The sequence below is a fragment of the Bos indicus genome, chromosome 3 (genome assembly GCF_029378745.1).
Source record: "Bos indicus isolate NIAB-ARS_2022 breed Sahiwal x Tharparkar chromosome 3, NIAB-ARS_B.indTharparkar_mat_pri_1.0, whole genome shotgun sequence".
Lineage (NCBI taxonomy): Eukaryota > Metazoa > Chordata > Mammalia > Artiodactyla > Bovidae > Bos > Bos indicus.
In genome coordinates this window covers 112,394,048-112,419,960 of record NC_091762.1, presented here as the reverse complement: position 1 = coordinate 112,419,960, position 25,913 = coordinate 112,394,048, and the positions used below count along the sequence as shown (strand labels likewise).

At 48.3% G+C, this 25,913-nt stretch overlaps 1 protein-coding gene across 1 annotated transcript in view; it reads right to left on the bottom strand.

Annotated features, from left to right (window-relative positions):
* CSMD2 (CUB and Sushi multiple domains 2) overlaps window positions 1-25,913 on the bottom strand; it is a 689,054-nt gene that overhangs the window by 133,557 nt on the left and 529,584 nt on the right. Inside the window, exons 27-31 of the mRNA XM_070786891.1 lie at window positions 22,209-22,400; window positions 16,713-16,851; window positions 12,580-12,767; window positions 1,405-1,599; window positions 158-274 (exon numbers count right to left, since the gene is read on the bottom strand). Coding sequence (XP_070642992.1) covers window positions 158-274; window positions 1,405-1,599; window positions 12,580-12,767; window positions 16,713-16,851; window positions 22,209-22,400 — 831 coding nt within the window. The remainder of the gene's footprint in view (window positions 1-157; window positions 275-1,404; window positions 1,600-12,579; window positions 12,768-16,712; window positions 16,852-22,208; window positions 22,401-25,913) is intronic.

Genomic DNA, 25,913 nt, shown 5'->3' with positions numbered 1-25,913 from the left:
CTTGGTTCCAGTGGGTCTCACTACCCCCTTCAGACTGCTCCGTTCATTTCCCAATAGGAGCCATACAGTTGAGAGTGGGATTGGGATGCAATTGGGAAGCGCTTGAGGATTGGAAGCAGTTGGAAAACATAAACAAACACACAAAACAAATCCATACCATAGTCCTTGGGCACGGTGACAAAATACAGGCAGATCTGTCCACTGGTGTAGTTCTGAGGGTAGTTGGGGGACAGGACCACTCCATCTGAACCCACATACTGTCCCCCACAGGGGGCTGAAAGAGAAATCAGGTAGAGGCCAGGTGACCTTGGGGGCCTCTCACCAGCTGTCTGCCTCTGTTCTGCTCACTCCCAGCCTAAGCTTCTGGCCTGGTGGGGATGCTCTGTGGAGGAGCCATTAATGTGGAGGAGGGAGTTCTGGGAACATTGCCTGGTCCTGCCCAAGCACATCCATCTCTGGCCTGGCACATGGCCTGAAACCCACCCTGATGCTATCAAGGGCTCTCCTGTGTGCCTGCCAGTCCTTGCCCTCTAACCAGTGATGCTGGCAATGGCCCCTGGAGGCCCAGCCTCGGGGAGCTCTTCAGGAACCTCTGCTGCTACCAGTGGGACCTGGACATGGTCTGCTGCCCCTCGGTTGACTTCTGGGTCTGGGCAGTCAGTGTCTGCGTGGCTAAGGAGTGGAGGCTTCCCCGAAATAGCCAACTGGGGACAGACAGCTCACGTGACCCAGCCATGGTGCCCACTCCCACAAGGGGTGGACCGCAGAGCCAGCCCTTCTCACCTGGGTGAGGGGCCTTCTTATCGTTTCAATTTAAGTGGCTGCCATGCCCCCAACGTTCTGGCACTCCATCCGCTCCCTCTCATCAGGGTCCCATGGCTAACCCAGATGCCCATGGAATTAGCCCACCCCAGTGGCCTTAGTTCTAACCATATGAACTCGCAGGGGTTTTCCCTAGGACAGGGAACCATCTCAGGGTCATTTTTAAACTCCCCTTCCCTGGTGTCTCAGACAGTAAAGAATCTGCCTGCAATGCAGAAGAGCCGGGTTCAATCCCTGGGTTGGGAAGATCCCCTGGAGAAGGAAATGGCAATCCACTCCATTATTCTTGCCTGGGAAATCCTATGGATAGAGGAGCCTGGCAGGCTACAGTCCATGGGGTTGCAAAGACTTGGACACGACTGAGCGACTAAGCACAGCACAAGGACACTGTGTGATCTGAGAGGGATGCCACGTCGACAGGGACTGGTACACCTGGTGAATTGCCAGCCTTTCTCATTCACAGTGAGCCCAGGGAGCCCTCCTGTGAGGACCATGTCCCGCCTGCCCCTTCCCCTAGCCCCTGGCCCCTTCCGCCTCTCTGTGCGTCCTCGCTGCCTCTGCCCCAGCCCCACGTTCCTCCACCTGTGCACACTGGTCGGGGGTGGTTCCACACTGGCTTCCCATCAGGCCCCAGAATGCAGCTCAGGGTTGAGGAGCCCTCCACCTCGTAGCCCCCATGGCAGTAGTAGGTGATGGAGGAGCCCAGCTTCAGGTCAGACCCCACTCGCGTGCCGTTCTTGATGGAACCGGGATCGAAACACGACTCCCGTGGGTTTTCTGGAAAAAAGAAAAATAAACACATATACGCAGAGAGCTGGCTCATCAGTGGCCTAATTCCAGGGCACAGCACCTGTGGGGAGACCCTGACACTGATTAGCTATGGAGGATATGGGGATTGGGGACTGACAGGTCTATTCAGGTCTGGAAACCTCTCTAAATTTGGTTAAAAACTGGGACTGCAGAGTGAAATAATGCCATTTGCAGCAACATGTATAGACCTAGAGATGATCATACTAAGAAAAGTAATTCATACAAAGATAAAGACCACACATATCACTAAGGTGTCAAATCTAAAAAGTGATGCAAATACACTTATTTACAAAACAGACCCACAGACTTTGAAAACAAATTTATGGTTACCAAAGGGGAGGAGTTGTGGGGGAGGGATAAATGAGGAGTTTGGGATAACAGATACCACTGCAACTAAAACAAGGGAATGGCAGCCCACTCCAGTGTCCTTGTCTGGAGAATCTCCATGGACACAGGAGCCTGGCGGGCTGCAGTCCATGGGGTCGTAGAGTCGGAAATGATGAACGACTAAGCACACTGCAGAGCACAGGGGACTCTACTCGATATTCTGTAATAACCTACAGGGGAAAAGAATCTGAGAAGAATGGGTGTATGTATATGCGTATCTATCAGTTTGCTGTTCATCTGAAACCAAGACATACTGTAAAATCAACAATGTGTGCATGCTTAGTTGCTTCAGTCATGGATGATTCTTTGCAACCCTATGGATTGTAGCCCACCAGTCTCCTCTGTCCATGGGATTCTCCAGGCAAGAATACTGCAGTGGGTTGCTGTGCTCACCTCCAGGAGATCTTCCTGACCCAGGGATCAAACCCACGTCTCTTATGTCTCCTGCATTGGCAGGTGGGTTCTTTACCATTAGCACCACCTGGGAAGCCCATAAATCAACTATATTCCAATATAAAATAAAAATTAAATTAAAAATTAAAAAAAAGAAAGTAGGGCTAGACGTCCTTTTGAAGAGTGAAATCTCCCTTCTTCTCTCCACTTTCTTGCCCTGACCCTCCAAGGAGGGAGTTCCGGCCGCACTTCCGAGGCCCTCTCACCCCTGACTCACTGCTCTTGAGGCACACGCTGCTCTGACTGATGAGAACTGACATGCCGTGGTTTATATCTCAGTTGTGACCAGGTCACGATGGTGAAGGTCAGTACTTGGGCACAGTCCATCCCTTTGCTCAGCTTTGAGCCTTCACCCTCAGCATGGAGCCTCCTGGTTTCTAGAAGCTTGCATTTGTGCCCTGATGATGGGATGGCCCTGTTCATTGTCTCTGCCTAGAGCTTAGGGTGGAGCAGTTCCAGACACACTGCTAAGTTTAAACTCAAGTGGGATCCAGAAAATGGTCCCTTGCCTAACAGAGGACCCCTCATGTGCCCTGTGTTGTATCATCTTGACCCCCACATCAAATCTGTCCTTCCCCAAAGCTTAGCATCTCTGGCCAGAATGCAACTGATACTGGGTGACCCATTTGTGAACTGTAGAGATACAGGGAAACATCACCAAGTCTTATACTTCATCTTTTCTTTTATAAATTCACAGTGGGTCAAATATTATTTGAAGTTCAGAAAACTTAAGTAACTTGGAACCAAGTTCACATAGCTCATATGAGGCGGAAAAAGCTGTGGCACCCAAAATTCATTCCTCCCACCTGATCCTTTTAAGTAACGGAACCCAGGGTTTATCCAGAATATCAAGGCACCAGCTAAGATCTATACCTTCCAGCCTCCCAGGCAGCTAGATCTGGTTAAAGAGTAGTAAACACAGTCAGGACAGATCACTGCCTTCCGAATCACTCAGAGTAAAAGCCCCAGTCCTTACAAGTCTCCAAGGTCCTGCACATCCTGCCCCAATCGGCCCTCTGTGACCCTGATCTCTACTGTCCCTTTGCTAACTTTGGTCCGATTACATTGGTCTCTGTGTGCATTCTCCCATCCTCATGGCTCCCTTGTCACTTCTTGCAGGACTTAGCTCAATATCGCCTTCTCAGTGACACTTCTCTGACCAACTCTTCTTTTTAATTTAAAAAAGTTTAAAAATTTTGTGGCTGCGCCACATGACATAAAGGTTTGAACCCACATCCCTTGCACTGGAAGCACAGAGTCTTAACCACTGGACTGCCAAGGAAGTCCCCTGGCCAGCTCTTTAAAATTGTGATATTCCTCTCCCCAGCACTCCCCATCACCCTTCACTGCTTTATTCTCTGCACTTCTCTGCTTTATTCTCAATACTATCTCATACACCATATAGTTACCTAATTTCTTTCTATCTCCCTCCACTAGAATGTAGGTTCCAGGAAGGCAGTTTTCCAGTTTTGTTCACTGCTGTAGTCCAGTGCCTGGCATATGATAGGCACTCAATAAATATTTCTTAAGTGGAGAAAACTCTTGAGAGTCCCTTGGACAGAAAGGAGATCAAATCAGTCAATCCTAAAGGAAATCAACCATGAATATTCATTGCAAGGACTGATGCTAAGCTGAAGCTCCAATACTTTGGCTACCTGATGTGAACAGCTGCCTTTTTGGGAAAGACCCTGATGCTGGGAAAGACTGAGGGCAGGAGGAGAAGGGAGTGACAGAGGATGAGATGGTTGGATGGCATCACTGACTCAATAGACATGAGTTTGAGCATCTCTGGGAGATAATGAAGGACAGGGAAGCCTGGTGTGCTGCAGTCCATGGGGTCGCAAAGAGTTGGACATGACTTAGCAACTGAACAACAAAGTGGATACATGTGGGACTTCTGGAAAGACTGCTGAAGGGAAGGCAACTCAGCTGAGAGAATATTCATCGACCCTTCCTTCTTTCTTCCATTCCTCCTTCCCACAGTTTGGAACTCAGATGTGGTGGATGGACCTCCAGTCGCCACCTTGGATCCTGAGATAACCTGGAGGACGGGAGCCATGTAGCCATGATACAGCAGAAAGACACAAGGAACCTAGATGGAGACACTTCAACAGCTTTGGGTGAAAATCTTCAGATTTCTTTCACAGAAGAAGAATAGACTTCTAAACAACTGCGCTTCTGGGTAACTGCCACACTGGCATCCCCAGCTGGATATGACTGCCCAGAACATTACTCTATGTCAGAGAGTCCTTTCCTCCTTTCTGTGTGTGGCAAATTCCTACACTTTTCAATGTCATGCTCTCCTGAGAAAATGTCCTGAATGTTGCCTTCTTTCTGGCAGAATTTCATTTTTCTTTTCTTGATTATCTTGGTAGGTCAGGTAAGTGCATTTCTTTCCAGTGGATTCTGAACTCCTAAAGGACAGGGATGCATCATCTATTCTTCTCATAACCCTGGCAACTAGCACAGAACTTGGCACTAGGGCTGACTCTATTTGGCACGTGAGAGGGCTTAATAAATGGATGCTGAGTTGATTGGCTGAACACCTCTAGACTTAGAAAATCAACATCAATGAGCCAACTACAGACTCTGTTCTATCACTGCTCACATGTCAGAGCAAGAAGAACTCATCATTTCAAGCACTGTCACATTAATAATAACGACAAGGCTAATGATAATGATGATAGCTTCTTACACAGGAATATCGTTTTGTAATTTTCAAAGCACTTTCCAATCTGTTATCCTGCTTGTACCTCACAATACCCTCTGCAGTAGGGAGGGTCAGGTATGCTTCTGTTCCGGTTATAGATGAGGAATGTGGTGATCAGAGAGGCTAAATGAGTTTTCCAAGCCATTCAACTATTAAGAGGTAGAGTTAATACCAAACTCAGGTCTTCAGGCTGCCAAACCAGAGCTCAGCTGTGAATGATAAAACGAAATGACTAAAACATTATGATGATAATAACAAATAAGCCCCAAGCCATCCAAAATGAGAAAATTAAAAGAACCAGATTCTTTTTGTCCGAATAGATAAGGCCTGTTTCCAAATGCAGCAACAGCAAAATATTGAAAAATGACAACCCAAACAGTAAGGAATTGGTTTAACAAAGTTGGATTAGAGCCATCCACTGAAATGTAAGCAACCTTTGGAAAGAATAGCAATTGCTTCTTGGCCTTTTGGCTAAGATCAAGTAGAAAGAATAGCAAAAGTCTTTGAATACTGATATGGAAGGGCACCCAAGATCTATTGTTGTGCAAAACCCAAAACAAAGCTCAAAAAAGAAAACCCAATCCATATTACAGATTATATACAGTGTGATCCCCATTCATATAGACAGGGATCTGCAAACTGCAGTTCACTGACTCGCTACTGCCTGTTTTTGTAAATAAAGTTTTATTGGAACACAGCCACGCCCATTTGTTTACATATTGTCTATGACTGTTTTAGCATTATAACAGCAGAACTGATAGTAGCAGAGACCATCTGGCATGCTAAACCTAAAATATTTACTCTCTGGTCCTTTACAGAAAAGTTTGCTGACCTCTGGTATAGAATTTATATTACTTTCTCTCTCTCTATATGTATATATATAAAATATCTGGAATGAGATAACAAGCCATTTATACTGGTACTTTAGGGAATGGAAGTATTGGGAGATGTTAAGTTTTTAGAGCATATCTTAAATGCTTCTGTATTAGTTGAATTTTTCTAATAAACGTGTTACTTTTCTTATATATTTATTTTTGTAGAGCATCTTACTTTTATTGTTTTAATTCATTATCCTTTCCACCATAAAACTATACATCAATGTGTTCTTCTGTTAGTCATAAAATGGCATTAAGGGCACATAATCCAGATAGAATCTCTGAAAAACAAAATTATTCTAATTTTAATGATTATTCCAAATAAGATTCTAAAAGAGAGCATACATTATTTTATTTTCCAGAAATATGACATTGCTGGATCAAAAAGTTAGAAGGAGAACATATTGTACACATGATGCCTCTCCTTTCTGACTTGGAAAAGGTATAGAAATATTCAATGTATTAAAGACATCAATATTAGTTAATGATGATATGATAGTAGATTATCAGTGAGCTCTGATTCCAAAATCAGTAATTTCTGTCTTCTCTTTTAAATATTTTATTTGTCTTGCTATCCAGTGTTATAATAGTTATAAGGAATACTGTATTCATTATTTGAAAAATGTTTACACTTAGAAAAATCTGAAGAAAAACATGTGTTAAGTTGAAAGTAAGCATAAATGAAGAGATCTTGAATTTAGAAAGACTAGGGCAGAGCTGAGTGGGGGGAGCAGATACGGAAATCTGGTAGGAAAATTCAGGCTTAAAGTGTTACTTTTAAGGGCTTGAAAGAGAAAATAGGTACTTTTTAGTAAATTTTGGAAAAGTTGACTCATCCTGGCATTTCCTGAGTTATTTCAGGTTCTCTAACACTTGCTTTGAACTCTTCTTCCCTCTGTCTGAAACCCTCTCCACCCCTGCTCTTACACAGGGGGCTTCTCAACCTTTAGGTCTCTTCTCGGTGAGGCCCTCACCATTCTGAAGCGGGCTCCCCATTTCTCTTTCTTATGGTAGTTTGTTCTTCCCTCTCTTCTTATGCTTCTCGCTTCTTGTTTGTCTCCTTATTTATTGTCTGTTTCCTCACCTTCACGTTTCCCTCAAGTTGGGACTGTGACCCTTTTGCTCACCGCTGTATCCTCTGCATACAGCACAGCGCATGTCATCAAGTAGGAGTTTAATAAGCATTTGTTGAGTGAATGAATGGTTTCTAGACATGTGCATGGATGTCCTAGCCTGTCCTGGCCCAAGAGGAAACCACCACACCTGCTGGAAGATGAGAATAAAGGTCCCTCCCAACCACCTTATTGGTTTTTCTGGTCTGGAAAAAGACACAAAACCTCCCTGGGACTCGTTTTTCAAAACTGTGTTCAAAAGACAGGATTCTCATTCCCTCTACATCCTTCTAGCAGACGGAGAAACTACCCAGGAGGCTGCATTCAGATAAGAAGTGCACCAGAGCGTGGGGTAATAGAGATACACAGCTGACATGACTGCATTCAGAGTCATCTCTTAGAAGGGCTGCCCAGAGATGACCAAGACAGCACAGCCACCTTCCGGGAGCAACTGAACAGAGACACCTACGATCCCACCCCACCCACCCATCTTCACCTTAGATAGGTGGACCTCCAACGTTCCATTGTAGTAGAAATGCCTGTGAGCTTAGGATGTGAACTCCACGGGGCCTGGACTTTGCTTTGTTCCTTGCTCTGTTCTCAGCCTCTGTAGCAGTGTCTAGTACACAGTAGGTGCTCAAAAAATACTCAGTGAGAAAATGAATCAAAATGCCTGATGGTCCCTTGCCTCTTATGCAAAAGTTTAATCCTATGATACCGCTCAGGGGACCGCTGACTTAAACTTGTCAATCTGGTGGTTCCTTTGGGATTGGGAGTTGGGATACAAATCGGGAAGTGATTCAAAGCCAAGAGGGAGGCAGCCCTGCTCTCCTAGGAGAATGGAGAAGCAAAGAAAACTAACCTACAAAGAAAAGTGAATGTGGCAAATACTCAGAAAGGAGCAGGGAGCAGGTCGAGTGGTTCTGGAGACGGAGGAGGACCATCCTCCCATTCAACCTCCGATTCTCCCACCTTGACTGTAATCCCCTTGGGACATCACGCTTCCTGCCCTTGGGGCTCTTATATTTTAAAAAATGTATTCCATTTTGATGCTAAGTGAGAGAGAGTTTTTGTCATCCATATTGTTAAAATACAGTGCTCTTTGGCTTAAATCAGTTCAGCTGTTAGTTTTCTTTTTATAATAAAGTCTTTCTGTCTCAAGTTGGTTTAAGTGTTTTTGTTTTTCACCTTTTTATAATAAATTACTCCTTTTTCTTCTTAATAGTTTCTTCATAGGAACTAAATCATCCCTCACTAAGATGGGACCAAATTGTTTTTGCTTTTCCCTTAGGAAGTTGGCAGGAAATAAGGAAAGACTCCTGGTCTGTTCACCCTGGATCAAAGAGGGGTTGACTTGGGTCAGAGAGTGGTTTTCACTGCGTTAAGCCCAGCTGAGTTTGGCAACCTCTCTTGAGGTGGATCCTCACACCTCCCAAAGCAGAACCATTGAAACCACAGCTCCATGGAGACCCAGATCCTTAGCATTAGTGGAGCCCCGGATGTCTCTAAAAGACAGGATTCTGCCTTTGGACAGAAGATGGCTTCTAGATAGATGTGGCCAACTATTCTTTTCCTAAAAATCCACACCTGCCTCAATGTGCAAGTCCTCTGTGGGCTACCAACTCAACCTAGGGTGTTCTACGGGATTTGCAGAGTGTAGAGTATCTAAATTCTTTGCCAAGGATTGGAGAAGTATACAGGACACACGCATGCACAAATCACAAATATTCATATATTTTAAATATATGTCCCATTCTACCAGGCTAGTTCAATGAACAAAGGTTCTATCTTCCAGACAAAGGCAGAACAAATGAAATATCTATCACACAGGAGGAGAAAGGCAATGGGATGGAAGAGCAAAGATCAAAGTGTGTGCCAACTACTCTCGAGCCCACTGCCAGGGGCTGTGCTGATTGACCAACCCTCACAACAACCTCTTCATGGAGTACCACTGTCCCTCTCTGACAGACAAGGAGGTGATTCTCAGAGAAGTTAAGTAACTTGTTTAAGGCCATAGAGGTGATAAGTGATGGTGATCTCCCTTATATAGATATTGAACGTGAGGGGATATCATCAAGTTCTTGGGATCCAGTAGCAGAGTAGACCCATTCCAGGAACCCAGGGATATGGAGAAGGAGACCATGGAATCTCCCTGGGTTCCACCAAATGGGCTACCTGTGAAGAGGGCTGGGACACAGTAGAGAGGTGATCCAAATTTGGAGGTGTGTAATCTGAGAAGGAAGGAAGGAAGGTCCAGGTCTCACCAGGTACCTCCCACCCCAAGTAGACACACCCACTTGGCACTTGCACCGCGGATCCTCATAAAGTGGCAGAAGGTGCACTGTGGGCTGTGTCTCTCCCCTTGCCCCTCCCCAGTAATTGGCCCCCTTTGGCTGCTTGGCAGGCTCGGGTGGCAGCTTGGAAGGCCCTATTCCCCAGAGCTTTGTTTTGTATCTGAGGACCCTTCCAGATATGGTCTTAGGCCAACAGCTGAACAGGGAAGGGGCTTCTTTGGGAATGAGGACCTAGAAGTGTGGGTGTAGCACGTGGATTTGTAGAGAAGACCTGGGGGAGAGGAGACCACAGCCAGGTTGTCATGACAAGGGGACCAGGGAGGAAGCTGAGGGAGTTTCTACCCTGTAGCCACTGAGCTCAGGGATGATGAAATGCAGTCATCTTATAAGAAGGTTGAAAATGGTGACATTTGGGGTAAAATTTTAGAATCCCTGCCATGTAGAAGACTCAGGTGGGACAAGCTAGATGTTACTCTGATTGTTGCAAAGGCCTGGCTGGGGTGGCTCCAAGTGCCACATTTGTGTGACTTCTAGCTGTGCTGAGCCACTTGACGGAATTTAATAAAAGGTGCAGTTGTGCAAGGTTTATGCGACTGAAGGATCAGGGAGCAGGAAAATTAAGGGTACTGATGAAAGTGTAATTAAAGAAATGAACAATAAAGAGTGAAGATGATGTCACGGCAGGGAGGATGGTGGTGGGCGGAGCAATGGGGGTCCTGGCTGAACCTAAGACATGCCTCCTGCTGGCGTTCCACAACTTGTGACTGCATTTGTTCTGACATCAGTATGTGGCGACTGAAGGCAGGAGGTTTACCAAATGGTGGTTATCGAGAGGAAGACAGGATGGAAGAGAATCCAGGCCAGTCCCATGAGGAAAGACGACCACAGGCAAAACTTTCTCTAACCTGTGCCCCAAGCATCTTTGAGAATTGTATCTGACACATAGCAGGCGACTGAGAGTCATGAGGATTTCGGTGAGTCAATGGACGCGAACTGCTCAGGACACTGCTGGTTGTTGGCAGACCACTAAGTTCACCACTATTATGATTCGGATTATTTGTGAGCGCATGTGAACTATTCCCAGGAGTTGCCACAAATATTTAATGAAGGGACACTTTAAAAGGTTGCTGAGGTCCCACATTAAACAAGTGGGGGACGTGAGCCAGGAACTTTTTAAATTTTAACTGGTACTGTGACCCCATTTGTACACACCAGCTCCATTTGTACACACCGGCTGATGAGTCTGGCGGAACTTGGGTTACAGTAGCAATAACAAATTCCATCATCTCCAGATAATCTACAGAGTACTTAGTCCATCCTGGGCACTATCTTCCTACATTTCATTTATATGTATAAAATATCTTTTAATTTAACCTTCTGCAACATAACTATTATGATCACCATTTTATAGCTGGAGAAATGGGTTCCAAGAGATAATATCTAACCAAGTTCACAAATCAAGCAAAAGATGGAGCTAGGATCTGGATAACGGCGCCTGGGATCATTAGAGAAAAAGAAAAGGTCAAACAGAATAATGGAGTAGAAGAAAGTGAAGTGCTTGAGAATCTGGGATATTTCTCCTGCTGCTGCTACAACTGGAATATTACAGAATGTTTGCAAGGTGCCAGGCCCCAGACCTGGGCTTTCATGCATGGATTCATCAAGTGCGTTTCTGTGCTGTAGAAATTATTCTACCATCATTTTGTAGATGCAGAAATAGAGTTTTGGAGAGGTTAAGTAACTTGCTCCAGGCCATACACACTATTGATCCGGGGATTTTTGCAGAAACAAACACCTGTGGCTGGTGATTTGCTATGTAAATGCTGGGAAGGATTGAGGGCAGGAGGAGAATGGGGTGACAAAGGATGAGATGGTTGGATGGCATCATTGACTGAGTGGACATGAGTTTGAGCAAACTCTGGGAGACAGTGAAGGACAGGGAAGACTGGCGTGCTGCAGTTCATGGGGTTGCAAAGGGTCGGACAGGACTGAGCAACAGAAGAAGAAGAACAACAAGAAGTGTATATTGAAACACTCCAGTCAATAACATTTGGGTCACAAAAGACATTAATATGTCTCTGGTCAATAAGTCCTTAAGGAGTAAACATGAGCCCTGTACCCAGTTGATCTGATGTCAATGCTCTTGCCCAGGCAGGGACCGAGGCCTGCGTCAGTAAGCAGATTTTTATGCAAACACAGCCATGCCCATCCCTTTCTGATCCATCTTTGGCCGCTTTTGTGCCATAGTGGCATCAGTAGCACGGAGTAACTGTGATATAGACTGCATGGCTCACAAAACCAAACTATTTACTGTCTGGCCGGTCAAGAAAAAAATCTGCTGACCCCGGCTCGACCCCCATATCCTTCAGCTTGCTTTCATTAATCTGAAAGTGGAATGAGAACAAAAGGATGGGATAGCTGGAGGGATGAGAAAATGTGATCAAGGGATGTCATTCTGTACTGACCTACATGGGAGGAGAGTCTGACGGGACCCACATATACGGGTGGCTGAAGCACTTTGCTGGGTGCCTGATATTAACACAACACTGTAAATCAACTGCACTCCAATATAAAATAAAAATTGGATGAAAAAAAGTGTCCGAAAGTGTCCTGTTTATGACAGGGTGCCAGAGGATGGCCAAGGAGTGCCCCTGGGACAGAGATCCAGGCACTGTGACCCCAGGACTCGGGTGGGCCCTGCATTTACCCAGGAGGGTGGGAGGCTTTGGGGTAGAGACAGAGACTGAGCCTCACATCAGAACCCTCAGCAAATGCAGGGCATGGCCTTGAAGATGCCAGCTGATCGCTTGGGCTGAAGTTATGAGACTGAAGAAGATCTAGATTTGACCTTTGTAGAAAAGGGTGTAAATGGGAGTCGTGATGTCAAAACAGAACGAGGTGCAAGAAGAAAGTGAGGCCCCTTTTCTCCCGGGCCTGGGGCAGCTGGGTGCAAGGGCCCACTCCGAGGGCCACAGAGAGGCAGGGGCTCTGCAGGCGGCAGCAGGCTCCCCGTGACCCCGTCCAACCTTCTCCTCGCCACACTACGCCTCCCCCATCCCTGGCCAGGTGTGGTTGGCCCTGCCCATGTCATCTCTGCCCGCCCCCCTGGCCCTTACCTGTGTAGTCGATGACAAAGCCGGTGTTGCTCACTGAAGCATCGCTGCGGAAGGCGAGGAAGAGACTGTTGCTGCTGCTTTCGATGCGGCCGGGAAGCTGGGAGCCGTAGAAGCTTCCTATGAGGGGGCTGAGAGAGTCCCGTCCGTCGTAGATATGGAGGAAGTCATAGCCAGGCTCCAAGTTAAAGCTGGGGAACAAACACATCCCGACCCCACCCCGCTGAGGTCACATAAAGGCTGGTACCCAGCCTCGGGCTCAACCAAAGGACAGGGTCCCCAACACAGCAAGTCCTCCAGCCCCCAGGCACCCAATCCCTGAGACCTCCTGGCGCCGCCCGACCTCCCAGTGAGAGAGACGATGGACAAGGCAGGCTTGGACAGAGCGCCAGATTCTAGCATCAGGGTCCAGAAAGCTGGAGCCAAAAGCCTAACACCCTCTTTTTTTTTTAAAAAAGAAGGTGTTTTAAAAAATTGAACTATATTTGACATGGCATATAAATTTGAGGGGTACAACATGCTGATTGACTACATTTATATATTGTTATATGATTTCCTTTGTAGTGATAATTAGCACCTCTGTCACATCATATAATTATCGTTTCTTTTTAGCGGTTGGAATAATTAAGATCTAGCCTATTACCAAGTTTGATGATTATAACAACACTGTTGTCTATATTCACTACACTGTGCACAGAAGGGAAAATCAGTTATCAGCTCTACACATCAAGTGGTCAGAACCCACAGAGCAGGCACAGAAGCCAGGCCTCTTACCTGCCTCTACTATTCTTTACACTGTCCTAAGCTGCACCCGCTTCTCTGAGGGGTGAGAGCCACCCAGGGAGCCATTCACTGGCAGGAAGGGGCTCATTCTCAGGAAGGACCCTCGCTTCATTCACTTCCCCCCTCCCCCAGCCAGTTTTCAGCTCACCCCATTCCTGGCTCCCCCACAGGTGTCTCTTTCTAAGAAATCCTGACCTTGGTCTACGAAAAAAAAACAACCCATTTTACAAACCTTCTTAGCTTAGCAAATTGAGCCTTAGAGTTCTTGAGTGTCTGAAATGGCTTGAATGAAAATGAGGGGAAATACCAAGGACCAGCAAGAATGTGGAGCCACTGGAACGCTCACCTCCTGCCGGCTGGGGTGTGAATTGGTTCAACCACTTGCGGAAACTGTCCTGCAGTATCTGCTGGACCTGAACCTATGCTTGCCCTATGCTGCCCCATGCCTGCCCCACAGTGCAGCACTTCCGCTCTTAGGTATACACCCAACAAAGGCGACTGGTGCCAACCAAGGGTGCCAAGATGGAAACCACAGAAGTAAATGGGTTTGCGGAGAACAGTGGTCTGATGCCAACTTGTTCACAACCCAGGGTTGGGATATTTAGATCCTCCACTTGGCTAGACTGAGAACCAAATGGTGCTTCTACCCTTTAAGACATGGCAGAGACAGGAGACCATTTACTCTCTAGGACAAAGGTGGGGATAGAGCTGGCAGAGAGACAGGGGGTCTGGGAGGACTAGACGTGGAGTCACATACGCACTGGGCTCCCTGCTACACAGCGCCCTCTCACACTGCTGGCAGTGCAGGGTCACCCCCCACGGCTGGGTGGTATGGGCTTCTTGCCCCTGTAGTTCAGTTGCTCCACCTGCTCTTTCAAAGGTCACCAAGGGTTTGGGAGTGAGTCAGTTTGGATTCATTTCCAAAAGGCCTCCATCTGCCCTCGTATCTCTGCAACCATGGGGTTTTATCTGAGCACCTGCAGTATGCCGGCCACTGTGCAAGATGCCCAGGACTCAGGCATGTCAGACACCATCCCTTCTTCAAGAAGGTTCTGGATTGGAAGGAAGTGACGGACATGAAGACAACAAAGTCTAAAGTCTGTGCAGGCTAGTGGGAACACAGCACCAGGTTCATCAGGGAGGATGGGAGTGAAGTTTGTGTTGGGGCATTAGAAGATCCTCAGGGATTGGACAAGGAGGAGAAAGGAAGTCACAGTGAGGGGATGAGCAGAAGCAAAGTCACGAAGTATGAAATAGTCTTGGCAACTGTGAGTAGTTCAGTCTGGCTGGAGCTCAGGGTTAGGACTGCGTTGGGGAACTGAGGGGAGAGGCAGGCCAGGGCCAGATGGTTTGGAATGAAACTCAAAAGACTGGACCAAAAAGAAAAACCCCAAACAACTCCTCCCCACCCCCAAATTAAAACCCCAAACAATGTCTCCCTCTTATAGAAAAGAGGGAGACTTTGAAGTATTAAAAAAACTAGGGATATATCTGTTTCTTTCTTTGCTTTTAAACCGAGGTATAATTTATACATGCTGAAATGATCAGCACTTAAGGATACCACTCCTTCAGTTTTGACACGTGTCTATCAAGACCCAAGGTTTTCACCATCCCCCAAAGTTCCCGGTCGGGGGGGGGGGCCCTTCTCAGTTGATCTTCCCCACCCCCAGAAGATACCATTGAGCTGACTTTTTATCACTGTGGATCAGTTTTGCTGATTCTAAAATTTCATTTAAGTGGAATCATACATTATGTACTCATGTGTCTGTCTTCTGCTGCTCAGTGAGATATTTTGAGACTCATCCACGTTGCTGTATGTGTCAGTAGTTCATTTCCTTTTATTGCCGAGTAGTATATCATTGTGTGTTAAAATGGTAAATGAGGTGCATATTTCAGCGTTTTCCAGTGACAGCATCACTCCGACACGGAGCTAAAGATGAGACTGGCACAGAAGGCAAGATGGAGCAGAGGAACCAGTTAGGAGCCTGTGGCAGTAATCTAGACAGGAAGCAGTAAGGGCATCAACCAAGACAGTAGGTGGGAGGATGGAGAAGAGGGGAAAAGCTAAGGTTAACACAGCTGAAGCTCTATGCCTTGGCCACTAACAGAAGAAGCAGTGAAAATGGACAGTGCGGTCACCCCCGATTTTCAGAATAGAGATCATCTAGGGGGAGAAGCAAGGGGATTAGTTTTGTATGTGTTGTAATCACGAAGCCTGCAGGTATCAGATAGAGACCGTCCAATAGTTGGCTATGGAGCCCGCAGCCCACAAGAGAGTCTGCGTGGGTGGCAGACTAGAGTTCCAGTTTACAAGACGTGAGTGAAGCGTTGGAGTGGATGAGCTTGTCCAGGGAGGAGGTGTGGCGGGCAGACAGAGGGGCCTGTGATAGAGCCTGGCAGAGGGCGAGGGGCATGAGAAAGAATCCATGAACTCCCAGAAGAAGCTGGAGAGCCAGAGGGGGTAAGTCCAAAAAGCCAAGGGGAAAAGCAGGAGAAGGATGCAGGGAGGGATAAAGAGAAGCGGTTGGACAAAATGTGGAAAATGCAGTTTGGTTTGGCAGCCAGGAGTGCAGAGGAGTTGCCAGTGGAAGCAAGGAGTCAGAAACTGGATGTCAGTGATTTGAGAGTGAACAAGAGGTGAGGAAAGGAGAGGGAACCAGAGACGATTCTTGTGAAGAGTTTGCTTCTAAAGGAAATCAAGGAGATAGTGTTGGAGCTTGGCGGGGGAGTGGCTAAGAGATTCCTGGGCTGTTCCTAAACTGGAGAGGGTGGTAAGAGAAGCTGGTGAGAGCAGAGGGGGAGAATTCAGAAGAGCAGGGGCAAAACGACCCTGAATTTCTGAATCTTGCCATCCTCAGAGGTTAAAAAAAAAAGGAGAGACAAACCAAGAATAATAGGTACTTTATAAATTATCATAAGGATTAAATAGGGCTTCCTAGCTGGCTCAGTGGTAAAGAATCTGCCTGTAATGCAGGAGACGTGGATTTGATCCCTGGATTGGGAAGATCCCCTGGAGGAGGAAATGGTAACCCAGTCCAGTACTCTTGCCTGGGAAATCCCATGCACAGAGGAGCCTGGAGGACTGCAGTCCTAAGGGTTTCAAAGAGTCAGACACGACTGAGTGACTGTGCACAGGGATCGCATACGAGGATACTAGGCATGAAGCCGCAGAGCACAGAGCCGGGCACAGGAGATGCTCAAGGAGTGCTGGTGTCTCTCCTCCTCTGGACTCCTTCACCTCCCCTGGAATAGAGTCCTGAGCACAGAGGCCGTATGTATGCTCACCCCGACCCAGGTCTGCACCCCTACCTGCGCTGAGCCCTCCTCCTCCCACCCGGGGGAAAGGTACATACATGTTAAATACTAGGGCGATGACATAGTCTGGCGAGACGGTCACCTTCCAGTCACACTCCTTGCCCGGCGGGTAGGGTTCTGGGTAGTTTGGTGACAGGATGACTCCTGATGGTCCCGTCAGGTCTCCCCCGCAGGGAGCTGAGGAGAGAGGAAGACAAGGGTGAGGCTGTCCCGACACCTGGTCACCTTTCCATCAGCGCTGGTAGAGGAGGGACTGTGTCTGATCGACCTAAGTTAGGATGTGGTTCCAGAGGCTCAGGGGAGGGTGGAGTGCCATGGGGGTGAGGTCTCACGTTAAAGTGATGGAGCTGTTTGGAACTGGAGAGAGGAAGGGCTCGCACAACACTTCAGTGCACTAAATGCCACCGAAATGTTCTATTTTAATGGTTAATTTTATGTTATAGGGATTTCAGCTCGCTAAGCTATTAAACAACAAAAATAAAAATACCTGGCTCTGTCACTTCCTGGCTGTGTGACCTCAGGGAATTTATCTAACCTTTCTAGACCTCAGTGTCTCTCCTCTTTTGCAGAGGTAACACCTCTTTCATGGAGCGGTTGTAAAGATTTGGGAGATGTCTGTGAAAGCATGTGGCATACTGGACCTCGTCCATGTGTGAAGCCATTACTAGGCTTTCAGACATATGAAATACTCGGTCTCCTTTCAAGGCGTCAGATCCCATTTCTGGTTGAGCTTTATGGGTTATTTACCACTAATCCCAGCACACTTGATGTCAGGAGGAGCAGAAAACAACCACGTGTGTCTGCCAAGTGTGCCTGGGCTCCTATGCTGCCAGTGCTCTTGGCACCTGCGTGGGGCTGCAGATACCTTCCAATTTTCTCAAAGGCCTTTGTCCAAGAGAGCATGTGCTCCTCTGTTGTATGGAAATATTACAAATCCCCAATTAGTCCACGGTGGTCCCCCTCCCCTGAGATGACAGGCCTTTCCAGCAGGTGGGAGGGTGGGACGGTGGCTGGGAATATAGCAAGCTGCTCATCCGGAGCCCCTGGGGGGGGCAAGTCCCAGATCCTGAATCTGGTTCTCCCCCGAAGGGCTGGGTTATTGGACCACAGCATGAGGGTCTGATAAAGTGAAGGTTGGGAGGTTGTATGGGGATGTTAACAGGAAAAGATGGCTGAGACTACAGACATGGCTTCGTCTGAAAACCTCAGGGCACCACTGAAGGTTGGCGGTAGAGTGGGCAAGCAGTGAGCCTGCAGAAGGGCCAGGCCTGGACGTGGAGCTGGGAACTGAGGGTACATCCAGGACTGGACTTCAGAGCAGCCACTTGCTTGTCCCAGAACTAAGCTTTGCTTCCTCAGTGTAGCTTTTATGAGGGGTGAGCCTAAAGGGCTGGATCAATCACCAACGGGGCCTCTTTAAAAAATGGTAGGTCTTTGGATGAGGCCATAAAAGCCCTAATGTGGCTGAACATAAAACCTGAGGGATCGTGAGTAGTGTGGGCTTTTTCTTGTGGGAAATATTTCTCAAGTCCCAGCTTGAGTACCAGATACACTCCAGTGGACACCTGTTAAAGGTCACACATGACATATGGCATTTTATATCCATATCTCATTTCTATCTTATAACAACTCGGTAAGCTATGGATTACCCTTCCTGACTCAGAAAAGTGGAAACTGAGACTCAGAGAGGTCAAGGAACTTGCCCAGAGTCACTCTGAGACTCAGACCCACATGTGTCTGGCCCCCAAGCCCATCACCTCCCCCATGCTCCTGTGCTACCTCGGAGCCACCGGCGGCAGTGGGAATGGGGGGTGCTGTCCCTCCCTGCAGGCCAGCGGGGGCAGGGTACCCAGGAGAAGAGCTTCTGGGAGTGAGGATGGTCCCTTGAGTTGAGTCTGTCTTGTATCTCACTCACTTCTTCTCCATTGATCCTTCTTCAGACAATATGGTTTGGTGGATGGGGCAGACGGGAGGCCTGTCTGATCAGGGTGAAACCTTGAACTTAACAAAGCAAGACCACACTGTCCTGTCCACTGAGTGTGGCCCTGCCCAGGCTGGCCTAGGAAACACAGTGGTACTGCCAGGAAGAGCAGAAAGCCCTGCTCAGGGCAGTGGTCCCAGCTCCTGGGGCATCTTCCCAGTGCTCCCTCTGTTCAGGCAAGGGCTACCAGGCTCTGCCTTCCTTCACAGGCCAGGGGTTCCTTCCCTTAAGTTTTCACAGATGGGGTGAATCTGTGTGTTTCAAAACTGGCCCCCCCTATTTCTCCACCAACCCCCCAATGCTCTCAGTCTGTTTGGGTTTGAGGCCCTGCTTTGGCCCAGCTCCCTGTGTGATGGCCCCCCAATATCAGGCAGTCAGGCATCTGCTTCCCACCCAGGACCCTGGTGTGGGCTTTGTCGCTCTTGGCCAGTTGTCCTCAAGGCTGTGGGTGGACTCCTGGGATGCTGCACCCGCAGGATGGTCAGGTCCTGCCACTCGGGTGGGGCTGGTTGAGGGGCACAAAGTCCCCCTTCCCCTTCTAGCCCAGGTATTGGCCAGGAGGACATCTGAGCTGCTGGAGACTAAATGAGGCCTTGGTGACAAGCCAGTGGCACCCCATCCTGTCCGGTGGGTACTCAGAGCTGGGGTTGGGATGCCAAGCTGGACCCAGGAGCCAGGTCTCCCTTCCAATGGCCTCCACGCCCTCACTCTGGCCCTGTCCACTCCCCACTATGAGTTAGAGACGGAAGCCAGGCTCTGCCCTCAGATCTAGGCTTGATCTAACGAATCACCATGCCCAGGTGTGAGTCAGGGAGACAGGCACTGGTCATTCCAGGTGGCTAAAAAGTGGGCCAGCTGTATCAAGGGGTGAGAGCTGCAGAAAAGACCATTGATCTTGACATTATACAGTCCTGGGTTCAAATTTCGAATCTGGCCTCCTCCTAGTTGTGACTTTGGGCAAAGCTATCCCACCTCCCTGAGCCCCTGTTTTCTTATCTATAAAATAAAATTAAAGAATAATGGCTATGAAGGCCTCTGACATACACAGTGTTTACTATGAACCAGGCACGGCTCTAAGCGCTTTATAGCATTAGCTTATTCAATCCTCCACACAACCCCAGGAGCTGGGTACTATTATCTTCCCTGCTTTACAGGGCAGGAAACTGAGGCATAGGGAGATGGTGTGGTTTGTCTAAGGTCACATAGCCTGTCCTCGTGAAGCTGACTTGAACCAGGCAGCTGGAATCCGAAAACTCACTGCACAGTGATTTCATTTGTGAAAATGTAGCCACATCCAGCCCAGCGCCTATGGTGGGGAGGATGCTCTCAAACGCTTGTTACCTTCCTTTGCTTCCTCCCTATAATGAAAGGGCATGAAGGCCAGCCAGACCTGTCCTGGCAGACGGCCAAGGGAGCTGGAAATGAGGAGGGGCTTGTCATTTCCAGAAGAGGCAGACGCTCATTTAGTTGTGAGGAATATTTCCCCACGCCAAGCGCAGGAGAATGGGTAATGAAAGCCAAATTAACCTCTCTGCCCTGCCGGCTACACATGCACTGCTCTTGCCGGCTCAGCTCGGGGCTTCCCCCTGCTCCAGCTGGGACAGCCTCGTGTCAGGACCCGCTTTTCCGTAAGACAAACGGAAGGAATCCCAGCCTGAGACAAGGCAGAATGAGAGGTCGTCTGACCCCCTCATCCCCCTTGCCTCACTAGAATTCCCTCCACCGGATGGAAGTCTGGTTCGGGGAAGGGAAGGGAGTCCAAAAAAACGTGAAAGAAGGAAACAAACAAGGGAAGGAAGGAGAGCGGAATTTGAAGAAGGAGGAAGAAAGGACAGAAGGAGAGAAGTGAATATTTCTTGAGGTCAGGGTTAGTGCTGGCTCACCCACAACGCCACGAGGGAAGTACATTTACCTTCACTTTACAGATGAGGAGACAGAGGGTCAGAGAGTTGAAGCAATTTCCCCGCAGCCACTGAACTAGTAAACAGCAAATCTCTGAACCCCCCCGACCTGTCTTCTTCAATATCCTCTGCTCTCTTGGCGGATCGCAGCTGCGGTTGAAAAGCGAGAGGGCTCTGAAACCCAGGCCTCACCTTCCTGTCCACGGCACTTGCACTGAGCTCCTGCCACACACACCCATGTGAGTCCTCCCTGCCACCGAGGGCCAGCACTCAGTGCTCACCATCAACGCCAGGCTGCAGGGCACGGGCGGCAAAGGCCAGTCCTCAGCTGCCTGGACAGCACCTCCCACTGAGCCTGTGTGCAAAGAGGGGGCTGGGCGTCACCGGGGTGGGCACTGCTGGGGAGCATCTCAGGAAGTCCCTGGTGGGAGTCAGGAGCGTGAAAGGCGTCGCGTTCAGGCTGATGTGGGGGTGACTCTTGGCACTGCCGTATCCTGGCTCTGTGATTTGAGACAAGATACTCAAAGTTCCCAAATTTCAGTTTCCTCTACTGTAAGATGGGGCAATGGTGCTCATTACAGAGAGCTGCAGGGAAAGCTAAGTGAGGTTGGTGAGGAAACGTCCAGTCGGGGCTGCACGCAGTAAGGAGCCCAGGACTCCTGGTCTCTTCTACCATCCATTGCCAACACAGTACAGAGCTACTCTCTGTTTTGCCTGAGGAAAAGAGTCATGTGGCCCTGGAATGTCTGTTTCTATCCATTTCTCTTTCTTTCCTGTCCTCCTCTCAAGTTCCTTCCTCCTCCCAACCTTTAGGAGCCAGAGAGCAGGACTGATTACTCAGGGCCCAACCTGCACAAGCTTCGTGACCTTGGACACATTGCAGACCCTTCACTTCTTCATCTGTCAAGTAGGGAAATCTAAGGACTAAGGACAGAGCTGGAGAACCAAAAGCCGGGTAACCAATCATTTCCTTGTGAAGAAGAAGAGCAAAGGTCTTCCCTTTACAGCCAGGCCTGTGAGTGCCCTCCCAGTGCTTCCGGTAATAGAAGGGTCATTTCAGAACCTGGGGACCCTTGTTACCCGAGGTGACCCATGGTCCTCCTCCCAGTCTATAATATGGACTGGGCCAGGAGAAAAGGGACAAACAGAAAATTTGGGACCATTTTGAAGTGGAAAGAATTTGTAGTGTGTAGAGTGTGAGTGGGGTTTCCCACATGGTGCTAGTGGTAAAGAACCCGCCTGCAAATGCAGGAGACATAAGGTTTGATCCCTGGGTGGCGACGATCCCCTGGAGGAGGGTACGGCAACCCATTCCAGTATCCTTGCCTGGAGAATCCCATGGGCAGAGGAGCCTGGCAGGCTGTAGTCCATAAGGTCACAAAGAGCTGGACCCAACTGAAGTGACTTAGCACCACAGCACACGCACAGACACAGAGTGTGAGTGTATGACTGTGAGTGTGTGTGTGTGTGTGTGGTGTGTGTCTGTACATATGCAGGCAAAGCAGAGTAAATGTGGAGGCTGCTGCACCTTTCAGCTATTCTGACTCTCCTGGACAGACTCCAAACGCAGCTGCCACTTAAGGGGCTGGGAGACCTGGAGGAGACCAGTGGTGGCACCAGGGAGCGGGGGTCACACTGCAGTTGCTCCGTACCGATGCAGGTCGGCGGGCTGGGCTGCCAGAAGAACCTGTTCTCGATCTTCACGCAGCTGATCTCCGCGCTTCCCTGCAGCGCGTAGCCGGGGTCACACTGGAACACCGTGGAGTCGCCGGCTTCCCAACTGTCGCCACTCCGGCTCCCATTCTGGGGGACCCCTGGGTCATTGCAGGATGTTGCTGTGGACACTGGGAGAAGAAAGCAGAGGAGAAAGCGGGGTTGCCTAGGTGTCTGCCAGAGAGCGAGGCTCCCAGCTCACCACACTCACCAACGCCACCATTTCCATCCCCAAGGTCTCTGCCAGAATTTCCATCGCCTCCCACCAGGATCAGCAGCTGCAGCAGCCGTGCCACCACCTCTGTTCTCACGCCCGTTCCTGCCACCTCCACCACTGCTCCTGCCCGTCACCTGTTCTACCCGGACCTTCACCATCACTATCATCCGTCTATCATGAGACACTAGACGAGTTAAGCATGGCTGCCCTGCTATGACAATAGAACTGAGTTCAATTTGATTTAACGACACAAGCCTTGTTATGGGGAGCTTTCCAATTTTGCAAAATGTCGCTAACATGATCCGTATGAGGGAGTGACAAGGTAATTAAGAATAAACTCTAATATGCAATCAGAAAGGTCTGCAAGGGAGTTTGGGAGTTGGGCTGCCTGCATGCTGAGTGGTGGTTGAGAAGATGCTGGAGTTACTAAGGTCAGATGAAGGTCGTATTCTCCCTTGCATGGCAACCAACCCATAACTCATCAGACTGAAACAGAGAAATCTGGTGTTTACCGCAAGTGGCATGGTAGAGTTCAAAATAAACATTACTAGCTGGGATGTTTTAAAAATTCAATAAACCTAGGAATTTGGGAGATATTTGTAGCCTAATATCAGACAGCATAATATAGAGAAGCCCGTTTATTTTAAAAGCAAACATCAAATAAATGATGGAAAGGAGGAACAAATGAATAAAAGCATGACTGAAGGAATAAATGGACAAAATGCAGGTGAGAAAACACACCAAAGGAAAGGGTATGAGAGGAAGTCCAGAGAAAGGATTCCGGGGCAGCTGCATCAACCCCTGCTCCTCCAGGGTCCCCGCCTGTGTCACGGGGCATAGACTGTGCTCAGCAGGCCCTGGGAATAGGAGACTCTGGGGCATACAGGATCAATACAGTCATTGGCTTGGAGGGTCAATTTTTCTCAGAAATTCTGGGAAAAATAACTTTTACATTAAAACAAATGAATTTATTATGGTATAAAATGTAAAATTCACAGTAGTCCTTTTTTTAAAGAAGATTTTTAAAATGTGGACCATTCTTTAAAGTCTTTATTGAATTTGTCACAATGCTGCTTCTGTTTTATGCTTTTCGGCCATGAGGCATGTGGGGTTTTAACTCTTGGATCAGGGATCGAACCCACACCCCCTGTATTGGTAGGCAAAGTCTGAACTAACCACTAGGTTGCCAGGATAGTTCCCACATCAATTGTTAAGCAAACCAGGAGGCCTTAGAGAGAGTTTATGCTTTCTACATTCTCCAGATCTCCTGGGATATGTATCCACTCTCTTCTGTTACTCGGTGTAAAAGCCCAGGGCACCTGTACACACTGATATCATTAATTATAAGATCTAGGATTGCATGGACAGGTCCTGGAGTTGGAGTATCTAAGAAAGTATACAACAAACTGAGTCCCACAGCCAAATCTGGCTGCATGCCTGTTCTTGCAAACAAAGTTTTGCTGAAACACAGGGGTGCTCACTTGGAAACACATTGTTTATAGCTGGTTTCATGCTCTGATGACAGAGTTGAGTTGTTATGACAGAGATCACATGGTCCACAAAGCCTGAAACATTTACCACCTGGACTTATACAGAAACAGCTTGCCAACTCCTGGTTTATGGTACCTTAAAGTCTCCTCTTCTGAAAGCACATATTAAAACCTGTCCCTTGCTTTGATCCACCTTTAATCATTCACACCCTCAACGATCTGCTATCGCTGTGTTTCAGCCCCAGCTGTAGAATCTCCCTGCAGCACAGCCAGCTCAGTGCTCTCTCTCCCAACACCCCTGCCCCCAGGGCCTTTGCACCTGCTCCCCCTTCTGCCTGGAACGTTCGTGCCATAGATCCTTCTATGCCAGCTCTGTCTTGTCACTCGGTTTTCAGCTCCAACATCCTCTCCTCAGACAGGCTTCTTTGATCACCTTCTGGGCTTACCCTTTCACCCCTTTCATCAAATTTGTCACGTTTCCGTGTTGTGTTCCCTTCATAGCACAACCTGTAATCATCTTGCTAGTTCACGTGTTTTCCTCTTTATTGTAGCTCGCTTGTGCATTATGATGGGAACAGAGACCTTGGCTGTTCTGCTTCCAGCTGTATCTCCAGGGCCTAGAGTGGTCCCGGCACACAGTGGTGTTCAGTAAATATTTCTTGGGTGAATAAATAAATGAACAAACCGTCACCATCAGACACTTACTGAATTTATTTATAAAGCCAAACAAGAAGCAATCTTCTCCCTTCCCAATTAAAAACAGACTTAGCTTTCAACTCCAGCTTTACAGCATATACATGTAAATGATTCTCTGGAAGAAAAATAGCTCACTGTTCTGACCATACAGGGGAGGCAATGGAGTGCGATGATTAAGGGCCTAGGTTTGGGAATCAGACACAGGGGATTTGACCCAGGCTCTTCTACTTACTAACTCTAGATGACATTGCATGAGAAACCTCTCTGGTCCCCACAGTCCACATCTGCAACATGGATTAATAATGATGCCCGTGCTTTATGGGTTTTGTGAAAATTATAAGAGATAATGTCGCAGAGAGTTTAGGGTGGTGCTGGCTCTATAGATGGCCGTGATTACTCGTGCCTGTCCTTCAGGGCTCCCTCTCACCTTTTCTTCATTTTCACTTTCTCCCTTTAATGCTCCTGAATGTGAGCTGCTCAGCAAAGCCCCCAGGGAGAGGCTGGATCCATGTGGTGCAGACAGGATGTTAGATGTTACACAGTCGTGTTTACTCAATAAAGCCAAGCCTGCACTAATCATCCCTGGCATTTCTGTACAATCCCCTGTCAAACACACACGATAACATTAACGTGGGGTTAGCCGTTCCCTCTTCCCTAGAGCAGTGCTGGTATTTGCTAAGTGATGACAGCAACAGGGAAGGTGACCTTTCCCAAACCTCGGGTATACCAGCACGCCAGGCCAGGTTGGCACAGCCTTCCTGGAGCCTAGGCCACGTAGTTCTGCCCACTCCTCTCTTTGTGGACCTAAGTGATACTCAGGGTGACTTGCCTAGGGAAACCCTGTGTTAAGAGAAAACCATCCACTTGTTCATGTCTTCATATCATCCATTGAGTAGTGAGTGGGCTCCTGCTGCAGGAGTCTGGTGGGGGGCACAAGGTGGCCCCCTACCCCCTAAGAGTTTCCTGTGGGCTGGCAAGTAGGTGGCCAGGTCCCCAGCAAGGCCGAGTGCCTAGAATTGGCAAAGTGCTGAAGAAACAGAAGTGCTGGGGGTCCAGTAGAGACAGCCATTTATTCTGAATGGGGAGCTTAGGAAGAAGTGGCATCTGAGATGAACCTTGAAGGAGGAAGACAGCGTCTATGAGCTGAGCAGTGTGTGAGAAAGTAGCTGGGTGAAGGCATGGCTCACGGGAGCGCCCAGGGACTCCGGCCCACGTGGCAAGCCTGAAGACACGCTGGAGGT